At 43.6% G+C, this 12036-nt stretch overlaps 1 protein-coding gene across 2 annotated transcripts in view; it reads right to left on the minus strand.

The window, feature by feature from the left end:
• Window positions 1-12028, minus strand: part of OGFOD3 (2-oxoglutarate and iron dependent oxygenase domain containing 3) — a 39732-nt gene extending 27704 nt beyond the window's left edge. For both annotated transcript variants that reach the window (XM_088661625.1, XM_035104597.3), the window contains exons 1-4: window positions 11895-12028; window positions 8404-8621; window positions 2810-2885; window positions 323-365 (exon numbers count right to left, since the gene is read on the minus strand). In XM_088661625.1, the coding sequence (XP_088517751.1) occupies window positions 323-365; window positions 2810-2885; window positions 8404-8621; window positions 11895-11986 (429 nt within the window). In that variant the 5' untranslated portion in view covers window positions 11987-12028. The remainder of the gene's footprint in view (window positions 1-322; window positions 366-2809; window positions 2886-8403; window positions 8622-11894) is intronic.
• Window positions 12029-12036: the final 8 nt, after the last annotated feature.

The raw sequence follows: 12036 nt of genomic DNA on the forward strand, positions 1-12036 counted from the left end.
TGGAGCATTTACATTTAAGGTTATTGAGACCTTGGTCTCAAACCCCTTTACTTGAAAGTGCCATAGAAAGCAAGAGTGATTTCCCCCCCAAGCAAATGTATTTAGGATTAAGGGATGACACAACAGAGATGGCATATAATCTGTAACACTGCTTTTACTACAGACAAGCAAAATATTTATTTCTCCACACAGGGATGAGGGCAGAGTCCTACATTTCTTTCCCACTCCTGACACTCCTCCCCAAAACCCATTAAAAAACAAAAATCTAAAGAATCTTGCCTGGATACCAGAAGAATGTAAAAGGTAACAGGACACTGCTCACCCCTCCGTCTGATCCTCCAAGGGAGAGTCCCTTCTCTGCTATTCTGTGGACGACACAACAATTTCAAATCAGAACTGCAGCACAGCCTTTTACCGTTTAATGCCACTTGTCAAACCATACCTGTCACAGTTGACACAGGAGGAACAAAAAGGTCAACTTAGATTGGCACAACAGTGGGCAAATCAGAATTCTTCACACATAGAACCCAGCTAGGAAAAAACCCAGAGGCAGAGCATTTCCTAGCAGAAAAAGTAGTCATATTGCAAAGCAGGGGTGGCTGACCTGTAGTCCGTGGGCTAAATCTGGTTCCCTCAGATTTTTGTGGGCCCTCAAATTTGTAATTTAAAAAATGCTACATCCACTTTGACACTTTCTGGTGGGTTGACCATTGCTCAGTGCAGCCCTGTGCCCTTAAAACATTAGCTGCCTCAGTGCCAGGGCGTGATAAGAACCCAGACAATACAAAGCCCAAATTTATTCCAATCATTTCCAGGCATTGGGAAGAAGCGAAAGCAAATGCTATTTTTCTTAGTCCAGAAGTCTGGAAATTTTTGCTAATGACAAATGACCAAAGTTAAGACCATTTACTCCTGTAGCAATGAAATACTGCTCTGACAGGATGCAAAACCCTGCATGCAGAATGAAAGAGTTTAATGATTCAGTTGAGGTGAAAGAAGATTCCCCACCTTACTGCAGAAACTGCCGCAGAGTGGGAACACAGTGAATTAAAGTAACCCCACTTCTTCCTATTGCTAACTGCAGGGTATTTACACAATGCCCAGGTTCAGATGCACATTCCCCAGCTTTCTAAATCATAGTTTAGCAGCCAAGAACAATCACTTTTACAGTCTGTTCCCCCCACCCCACCCCACTTGCCTCCACAGCATGCCAGTCTGTTCGCTTAAACTTCTGGTCCCCACTGTGTTTAAAATTAGGCGCTGTGATTTAATGTCAGTTTACTAACCAGAATCTTAAAATCGCAGTTTACACATAGCTTAACATCATGGTAAGTAAACTAACACTTAAGGAATTTCAGGAATAGCAGGTAACAATAGCTTTAGCTAATCAAATCACTATGTCAAGGTTGGATGTGAGCAGAAGGGGTGAGAGAACATACTAAACGGCTATTCTTGGTCATGGCAAATACTTGGCCTAGAGTGAAGGCAAGCACAACACCACACAGAAGCTTTCTAGCCTGTATATTTGCAGTAAACACTTGTAAAGCAAATGCATATTTTGGTGGAAAACAGGCTTCTAGAGACCTGGGTTCCAGGCTCTCAATTGCTTAGCATTTGGGAGTGGGATGCAATATTTGGAATCTTGGTTTAAAACTCTGAGTAGACTTAACCACTCATAATGCTGCTGCCAACATACCACTTAACTGTAATTAAGGCAATTGGTAAGAATTCACAGTCCAAAAGCAAGCGTTAATTCCATGGCCCACACATAAATTGCCGTGATTAGGCAACTGGGAGCCTTACATCTGCAAGAGTCCCGATTTGCAAATGTTCCATGGACTCCTTAGTTAACCTTGATCAGCTTGTTCCCTCGCCCTCAGCTCCCAATTTATAAATGGCAACAATGACCCCTCTCACAATGACATTGAATGCAAACGCACACAAAAAAAGCATGACGCATCTTTCCTATTAAAAAGCTCTACAGAAGTGTTCACTATAATAATTAAGAGATGCATGAACTGTAGGAAACTTGCCTCAGATTAACTGAGATATTACCGGAAGTTTCTTACCCCTGAAAAAAATGGGGGAAACCTAGGTAACTCCAAACCAATGTAAGGCCTTAAAAATGTACCTTTCCCCACCTGCCCTCCTTGCAGCATCTTTGCCACCTCACAACCTAATGGAGCAAAGCAAAGATCATACTGTACAGTATGTGGGTAAAAGGTAGGAAAAGGCTGCAGGTCAAAAACCACGAGGGCAGGAAGGGAGCTGAGGTTCCTTTGTGTTGGAGACTAGACTCCGATGATCCCTGAATTGTAGGGGGTTGGACCAGATGTCTCTTCAGGTCCCTTCCAACTCTGCAATTCCCCACCCCCTAAATTTGATGCTGCAGCCTCTTTCTACTTCCCACCTCCACTGGAAACTATTTCACTAATTTCTATGGGGACTGCAAGGAACCACAGAGCCAAATGGCAGAGGTGGATGACATTATCCTTCAGCTTGGATCAAGTTCCAAGTGGGATGGGAGTTTGCCCCTAAATTTAGTTTGAGCCTGACTCAGGCGACTTTCACCTACTGTATACAGGCACCCCTAACCGTTATCCTGCACAGAAGCAGTGTCCACACTGGTTGTGAACCCCTGAAGTATAATATGGCAGAGAAAAGAAAAGGTCCCTGCCGGGATATACACACCCATCCTTTGTTCCCATCTGAAAGGCACAAAAATAGCAACAATGGTGTCAACTTTCAAAAAGGAAAACAAAAGAATTATCCTAAAGCCTTTAAGACGATTTCTGAAAAGAAAATTTACCTACGGATTCTCTCAGCTTCCTCCCTGCTGATTATGGCATCTGTTATCCCTCTTCCACACTTCCGAGGAGTGCAGCCTAGAACAGACACATAAGGAGAGAGATAGAAAAGAAAGTTCAAACGTCCATCACCTACTTCATCTGCTTTCACATGAACAACAACAACAACTTCTACTCTCTCAAGAAATTTGCTAAGATTGTAGTGCAAAGCATGGGATCTGCTGTGGTTTGCAGAACATCAAGGATTTCAGCTACCAATGATAAACATGTTTCTAATCCTCATGGCTGGAGAGGAAAACGTGAACCAAGCCACTGGAAATGACCCACAAACCTGAGCCACTATTATGGGACTTTTGCATTCTATAATTCTCCACATCACCATAATCCTGAATTCACGTTTCCCTATAACTGATGCATTGTTAATGATATGTTCTCTGTTTCCTCTCCTTCCCTTCTTTCAACAAAGAACTTTACCCAGACAAACAAACAAACAAACAAACTGGAAGTGAACGTTACATGATTGCAAATGGTGAATTTATGGTTGATGAAAAAGTTTCAATATGAAACTTCTGACACCCACCCATGTCATTACAGTTAATACATTCACTTAATTCGCCCAGTGGTTCTTACATGTCATAGAAAACAATATTACTTCTTTTTTTGAGTTGCTTTATTGTCTTCTGGGTGTTATACATAAGCAAGAGACTGTGGCATTCTAAGTCCACGGTTGGAGAAAGAATGGCCTTGCAGATGGTGTTGGATTCCAACTCCCATCTTCGATCCTTGGCTATCCTGACTGGGGCAGATGGAAGTTGTGTCCCAACAGCTTTTGGGGGGCAACAGGCTCCCCATCTCTGTTCTCATCAGACATACTACAGGGAAGCCTGTACACTTTGAAATGATTAAGTTTCAAAAGCAAGCATGCGAATTCTTACAGATATATATATATATATATAGAGAGAGAGAGAGAGAGAGAGAGAGAGAGAGAGAGAGAGAGAGAGAGAGAGAGAGAGAGAAATCTATTATCTAATCCATCAAAAGAAATAGACTTGATACACTTGGGGGAATGTGCAGCTTGCTACAGATGTTTGCCTCTTCTGTAGCTTGGCTCATGTTCTGACGGCATACAGTATCTCTGGAAGAATTTTGGGTTACTTAGACCTCTAGCAGATCGGAGGTTCTTGCCCATAACTGACTTTGAAAATGATAAAGTCGGTTTGAAACCAATTTACCCATCTTTAATCTTTCCCTCAGTCCTGGATAAATTAAATGTGTGAAACACCCAGAAATCCACAGTAGATCTCAACATTACCAGATATGTACATAAGTACCCTGTGTTAAATATTCCAATCAACTGAACAATCAAGACAATCATCTTTAACATAACAAGTTTTCTTATTCTGCGCAAGTACTGCAAACAGCTCATATTAGTAATCTGTTCTGCCTACTTATTTTTACATCTTTGACATCTACAACACCATCTCAACATTTCAGACAGGAGCAGGGGAATAAACATTGATTAAACTTCAAATCAAGTAAGCAACAAATACTGAGCTATGAGGTTGATATTTGGGAATAAATAAGACATCTGAGATTTTTTTTTTTTAAAAATAGTCTTTATTGGTTTTCCAAACTTCATACTTCATATACATATTATATTACATTTTACATTTGTCGTTTGCTCCTAGAAGCTGACTCTCCTTCTTTCTTCTGTTTTTTTTAATGTCAATTCTTAATTTTTCTCATTGTCTTTATCCAAGACCTCTGAGAATTAAGGAACCTTCAGGCTGAGGAAAAAGTTGAGTGTACCGGTAAGAATGACAGAAGGAAAAAATAAAAAGGAATATACTATTAATACAGAAAACCGTAAGAGTTCTATTTTAAGTAAAAAGTGACTCTTAACTTTGTAGGACCATTTATTAGCATTCAAACCAGTACATTAGGCAAGAGTTAGAAGTGACTTCTCTCCTTCACATTGAGGGAGGGAGCTTTTTCTGGGTGCATGTGAAGCGGTTGACCCTCTGTAATATAATATGTATATGAAGTATGAAGTTTGGAAAACCAATAAAGATTATATTTTTAAAAAAAATTCTCAGAGGTCTTATTTAGAGCCAGTGTGGTGTAGTGGTTAAGAGCAGTAGACTCGTAATCTGGGGAACCGGGTTCGCATCTCCGCTCCTCCACATGCAGCTGCTGGGTGACCTAGGGCTAGTCACACTTCTCTGAAGTCTCTCAGCCTCACTCACCTCACAGAGTGTTTGTTGTGGGGGAGGAAGGGAAAGGAGAATGTTAGCCGCTTTGAGACTCCTTCGGGTAGTGATAAAGCGGGGTATCAAATCGAAATCCAAACTCTTCTTCTCTTATTAAAGTTATGTTTATGATTGGGCAAAAGGTACATTCTGATGTGAATTTGGGGGGAATGGTTGGGGGGGGGAGAAATGGGGAAAAGAAAGGTGCCAACTGCTAAAATATTGGGGGAGAAAGAAGGAATCCTTTTCTGCTTCTTAAGTTGGCACCATGATACCATTAAGGTGACAGGGATATGTATATTTCTTGCCATAAAATGTGAAATAGCCTCCCAATAGCTGTTTGTCTGTCCCTTCACCTTTGGCCACCTTTAATCAAGCCTATAAGACTCTATGATTCCAGCAGGCATTTTCTAGCCAAATAAAATGATGATATGGTCCATATAGTGCTGTTTTTTCTTCTCCGTGTATCTTTTATTTTATTGAGAGGTTCATTTAAAATTTCATGGTGACTTGTGTTTTTAATTTCTAAGCCACCTTGATTTGGATTTTAGTCATGTCCAAATCAATGAATAATCTCAAAATAGTGTGCTAACCAGCTTGTACCAGTGTGGTAATCTCATCAAACAGCTGCACTAGAGACACGACTACACTGAGACACCAGGCAAGAGATAGGAAGCAGCACTGATCCAACAATTACAGCAATGGATCAACTCTGAAACAGGGAGGATATAAGCTACAACTGCCTCTCCTCAAGAACACCAAACTTGATTAGATCTGGGCAATCACCAAGTTGGACACAAAAAACATTTTATCTAGAGAGATAATCAGAAGCTTCCTGAAAGTGCAGAAAGCTCTCACTTCAAGAGCAGGATACATACAGAATAGAACATCATAAGCATCTCGAGAGTGCCCTCATGTGGGAACTTGGTAACATAGGACAGAGAAAGACAGCAGAAATGAAGCGCAAAGACAGAAGAGTCCTGCTGGATCAAACTGAAAGCCTACTTAGTCCAGCCTCTCATTTCCTACAGTGGTCAACCAGATGACTCTGGGAATCCCATATGCAGAAGATGAGGACACTCTCCTGCTGTCATTCCCCAGCGACACCAATTCAAAGGAATGGTGCAATTGATCTACATACAACAGTACCTCCAAGATATATGCCATATAACTTAGTAGTCAATGGTAAGTCTTATCCTCCATGAATCTGTCTCATCCCCTTTTAAAACCGTCCAAATGGCTTCAAACTATGGAATTCTCTCTATGTGCTGTGTGAAGTAGCACTTCTGTTTGCATGTCCTAAATCTCCCACCATTCTATATGCCAGATAATCTTGCCTTTAACAATGCTTTCCACCACTATACCCAGAGATGTAAATTAGACCCGCCCATAATTTCATGGATTTCCACTGGTCCCTTTAAAAAAACCTGGTCAATTTCCAGTCCTCAAGTATGGAGGCCAACTGTGAAGGTTGAGTATATGTTACAACACCAGCAATCTCCCATTTCAGTCCTTCATGAATCACCTGAACTGTTTGAACCACCTGAATTTGTTAATTTTTTAATTTGTTAATTTTTTAATTTGGAATTTAATCTCATCTCACTATTTGCCTCAACACTCCTAACCCCTTCTTGGAAATCGCTGTTCAAGCACAGGTAATCTACTGGCAAAAGCATCCATCCACCTTACATCTTACAAGTGAAAATGGATGCAAATAATTCATTGAGCTTCTTTGTAAACTTTTTATTTTCCTTTAGCAGTTTCAACCTCCTTGTTGTCTAGAAGTCCCACCTACCCACAAACTGATTTCCTGCTTCTGAAGTATAAAAAAAATTGGGGAAAAATATTTCTAGGAATATGTTCCTAAAATTGCTACCCTCTAATTATTATTGGCTGCTTTCATTTCCTTTGCTAGTGTTTGTGTTACTTTTTGTTTCCCTCATTCATTTGTGCAAAGCTTTCATTTTCTGGCTTCCTTGACTCTACTCAGGAACCATGCAGACATTCTCTTTGATTTGGTAGCAGCTTTCCTGACTCGTGGTTTACATTTTAGCTGAGAATCCATTTCTATGGTTTTGAGCAACACCAAAGCATTACAGTCATACCTCAGTTTAAGTACGCCTCAGTTTGATTATTTTCAGTTTAAGTACTCCACGGACCTGTCTGGAACAGATTAATCCACTTTCCATTACTTTCAATGGGAAAGTTCACTTCAGGTTAAGTACGCTTCAGGTTAAGTACGGACTTCCGGAACCAATTATACTCATACTTTGGGTTAAGTACGCTTCAGGTTGAGTACTCCACGGACCCGTCTGGAACAGATTAATCCACTTTCCATTACAGTGGTGCCTCGCTTAACGAATGCCCTGCTTAACGAAATTTCCACTTAACGAAAGGTTTTTTTCTAGCGGAGGTTGCCTCGCTAGACGAATTCGTTTTACGAAAAATTCGTCTAGCGAATCGCAGTTTCCCATAGGAATGCATTGAAATTCAATTAATGCGTTCCTATGGGCAAAAGTTCAAAAAAATTCAATGCATTCCTATGGGATTCGCTTGACGAATTAAATTCGTCTAGCGAGGCACCACTGTACTTTCAATGGGAAAGTTCGCTTCAGGTTAAGTACGCTTCAGTTTAAGTACTCCACGGACCGTCTGGAACGGATTAATCTACTTTCCATTACTTTCAATGGGAAAGTTCGCTTCAGGTTAAGTACGCTTCAGGTTAAGTACAGACTTCCGGAACCAATTGTGTTTGTAAATCGAGGTACCACTGTATGCAGTTTTTTTCACCATATTGACTTTCCCTTTCAGTTGCCTTTTTACCAGCCCCTCATTTTTAGGATGTTTCCTCCTTTGAAACCAAACGCGATCAGTTTGGATTTCCATGGCAACTGTCCACTTAGAAACATGTTGAATTTGATAGTACAATGGCCACCCATCTCTCATTGACGCAACAACACTGCCAGATCTTATGTGTCACTTGGGATTACGTCCAGGGTTTGCCTCCCCTCTGGTCGGTTCTGTTTTGACATTCTTAATCATGATCTCTCTCTGACCATCTCCTCATGTGCAATAGAAACCTCAGAAAAAGAGGCAAAATCTAGTCCGATTCAGGGGACATCAATGCAGGCAGGAGAAGAGAGCATTAGATTTATCCAGAATTGTGTCTTTCCTTCATTGCTCAAGGAGAAGGGGGGCAGATGTATAGTGATATTATAGCAAAGAGCCTGTGGCACCTATTGCTTCTGAGGTTACAGGAAACCTGTGACAGTTTAGAGGTACACTTTGCTGCTTTTGGGCAAGCCTTCTTCAGCACTGCACTAGCACAAGTCATGATGCACAAATACCTTCAAAACGTTTGTGGCTGTCATAGTCCTCTGAGCAGGGTACTTCGATGAATTTGTATTGTAGGCTTTCACCTTGATGGGCCAGCACTTCGGTAACTCCATCTTCACCAAGCAAGTAGCTGCCACTCAGGAGGTAGCCAAGCATAGCAGATGACAGGAGGAATGCCACTTTCAGCCACTTCCGGCGTGAGTCTTTCTGGACACTGCCTTTCATGCCACTGAAAATTAAAAAAAAGAAACAAAACCCCCTTGTAAGAGAACAGAAACTCCAACCACGGTGCTGCATTTTAATAGAGATGTATTATTTGGGGAGCAAGTCCATGCTTAATCCTCACCTGCAGAATTGGGGGCTATTGGAGCAAGTGAAATGGGCACTAGCAAGAGGAATACGCCAGTGATCTGACTTAAGAGTGTAGGCAGAGGGCTAGATTCGACTAACTCAGGGCCTAGCAGAAGCCAGTGCAAGACTCTTGCTAGTGTAATGGGGGTTCTTTCTCCCCATGCAGACATGGCCTTCCCCAAATCCACTATGGAGGATGAGAAGAAACCCCAGAACAGTGCATGATGGGGGAGAGGAGGGACACCTTTCCATCTTGAGGCAAAAGACCCTGGGCCCAAGCACACATGCATATTGTATAAAGGTGCAAAGCCCTTCTTCCGCACCCTGTGAAACATAAATGCGCAGAGTTTTTAAAAAACTGGGCAACGGCTGCCCACCCGCAACTCCCGAGGGGGAAGGGGGAAGGAGATCTGTACCTCCGGACACCCCCAGTTCCCCTTCAGCAGTGGCAGCGGCAGTCAGCACCTGGTAGCGCAGTTGGCTCTGGCTGGCTTCAGGAGCTGCTCGCTGCCGTGGCGCCTGCCATTTTTCCTTGAGGAAGTCCCCATATTATTTGTTGCGCACAAGACACATCATATGGGGACTTCCAGTGAGGAAAAATGGTGGGCGCCACGGCAGCGAGCAGCTCCTGAAGCCAGCCAGAGCCAACTGCGCTACCAAGGCTGGTTCCAGGCTGCCGCTGCCACGTTTCCCAGGGAGATTTGCAAATCTGGGGACGGAATTTGTCCGGGGACAGATTTGCAAATCCGGGGACGTCTGGTAACCCTACCTTATTAGGCCTGCCATGCCTCACCACTTGGCCCATGCAGTTATTTCAGGCAAGCTACACTCACCTAACGTACATCTCATGCCATATATGATGTCAGGTGTAGGGCAGGTAAAGATGCAGCTAGGCCAAAAGAGCTGATGAACGGTACCTGCAAGTGCAAAGACCTGTGCAAGCCACTCTATACCCTGCTCTCCAACCATTAGCTGATTGGACAAGTTTTGTGGTGTGCTGTGCACCTGGCTTTGCAAACACTGACAGTCAAACTTTGGTTTCAAATTGCATGTGCTAAAGTTGGTCACTGGACATCAGGTGATTGACAGGAGGGTGACCTGTTAGGATCTGCCCCCCTCTGGCTGACCACTGCCACCTCCCCACACTTGTTCTAAACACACATGGGCACAGAAGGAACCAGATAGCATGGGCCAAGGACATGTGAACTCCAGCACAAGCCTATCAAAGTATACCTTTGATTCAAAGGCCTTGTTCAGATGGAGCTCCAAATCCATCATCCAATCTCAGCTGTGAGGAAAAACAGCCTGAAGCTGCTGAAAAATTCATCCCGTACAATTCACTCTTCATTAATAAGACATGCTTTACTATAAATATCTGCTCCTCTGAATTCCATAGAGACTCTGAACACCTGTGCGCCAACTGTTCTCTCTGAATCAACATAATCAGTAGTGGAGACGGAAAGGGTGTTTTTATATAAAATGCTGCATAACCTCAATGCGTTATTGTGCTGCCCTTCCCCTTGAATATTGGGTTGAATCCAATGTTATTTCAGCAGACCCACTGAAATAGATGGACATGCCTAATTTGTGTCCTTTAATTGCAATGGGTCTATTCTGAATAGAACTTAGTTGGATGCATCCTATGGTCTTCTCTTCTTTCCTCACAACAACTTGCAAGGCAGATTAGGTCCACAATCACCCAGTGAGCTTCGGGCTTCTCCCTTGGTCTAAAGCCAACACTGCAGCCGCTGCTACTAGGCAATAAGTGAGTGTGTGTTAAAGAAAAGGAGCATCATGATCCTAAAGCAGTGATGGCCAAACTTGGCCTTCCAGCTGTTTTGGGACTACAATTCCCATCACCCCTGACCACTGGTCCTGTTAGCTAGGGGTGATGGGAACTGTAGTCCCAAAACAGCTGGAAGGCCAAGTTTGGTCAACACTGCCCTAAAGTAATGTAATGAGTCAAGGCTAGTAGGCTCGCTACAGGGGTGTCAAGCCCAGGAAAGTACTTAAATAATTAACACTCAGCAAAAAGGCTGTTCTATAGAAAAATCACATTCAGTGTACTGCTAGTTACACACTGTACTTTCCCCCTTTGTATCCATCTGTAATCTTCATCCCTCACACTGAACAGAAGTACAAAGTATCATTTCACTACAAGTGCTTGTGTGAAAGTGTGTACCTGTACATTTGTTGGTTTTTACTGCTCTATACACAGATCCTACACTCATTGAACATTACATATGAACATATGTACGGCCCTGTGTAGTGTTTTCCACATGTGGCAGGCAATTGAAAGCCATGCCTTCCAAGATTCAGGCATCAACTGGGGGGAAAGCCAACATTCCTGACCGCATGCAGCAAGGAATAAGCAAGCTCCACCGAGCTCAACGGATCGTCCTCCAGTGAGTTTCATTGGTTAAAAAAAAAAAAGGTAAAGGACCCCTGGACAGTTAAGTCCAATCAAAGGTGACTATGGGGTTGCGGCGCTCATATAGGACTACAACGTAGTAGAAGCCGTATTTCCTACTTACTGTCCCCAGCCTGGGCTTGGGACCACACTTAGGATGGATTTCCCTGCGCCGACACGCAGCGCAACCCCAACCCCACACAGGGTTACTTGAAAAGCAGTCCCACCGAATTCATCAGAAGATTGCTCCTAGATTAGCACGCTAGGATCGCAGTCACACACTCCGAAGCCAAACCAATTGGAAAAAAATGTCTCCCTACCACCACATCAGCATAGCTGCCAAGTTTTCGCTTTTCTCGCGAGGAAGCCTATTCAGCATAAGGGGAAATCCCTGTAAAAAAGGGATAACTTGGCAGCTATGCATCAGATTATTGATATACGGGCAGGATGCTGGCATTGATGAGGACCACGCGTTTAGCATTAGGGGGGGCAAGGTTTGTGGGCGCTCTCCCGGGAGTGCAGCCCCTGGATGGAGAGGACGACAAAAGACCATAGCTGCCAAGTTATCCCTTTTTTTCAGGGATTTTCCATTATGCTGAATAGGCTTCCTCGCGAGAAAAGGGAAAACTTGGCAGCTATGCAAAAGACGCGCGCACCCTCCTGACTCCGCTTGCAACTCCCCTCCCGCCGTGGCCACGCGGCGCTCGCTCGCTCTTCCCGGACAAAAGGAGATACCTCTACCTGCTGAGACGACGGCGCTCCTCCGCCCGAGCCCCTGCGCCAGCCCCGCCGCTCTCCGGAGTGCGGGAACCCGCTCGCCGCTGCGGAGCCATCGCGCGGGAACTGAGCAGCTGCGCACGGGGCGGGAGGATGTGTCAGCCTT

This window comes from Zootoca vivipara, chromosome 2, assembly GCF_965207765.1.
Source record: "Zootoca vivipara chromosome 2, rZooViv2.hap1.1, whole genome shotgun sequence".
Lineage (NCBI taxonomy): Eukaryota > Metazoa > Chordata > Lepidosauria > Squamata > Lacertidae > Zootoca > Zootoca vivipara.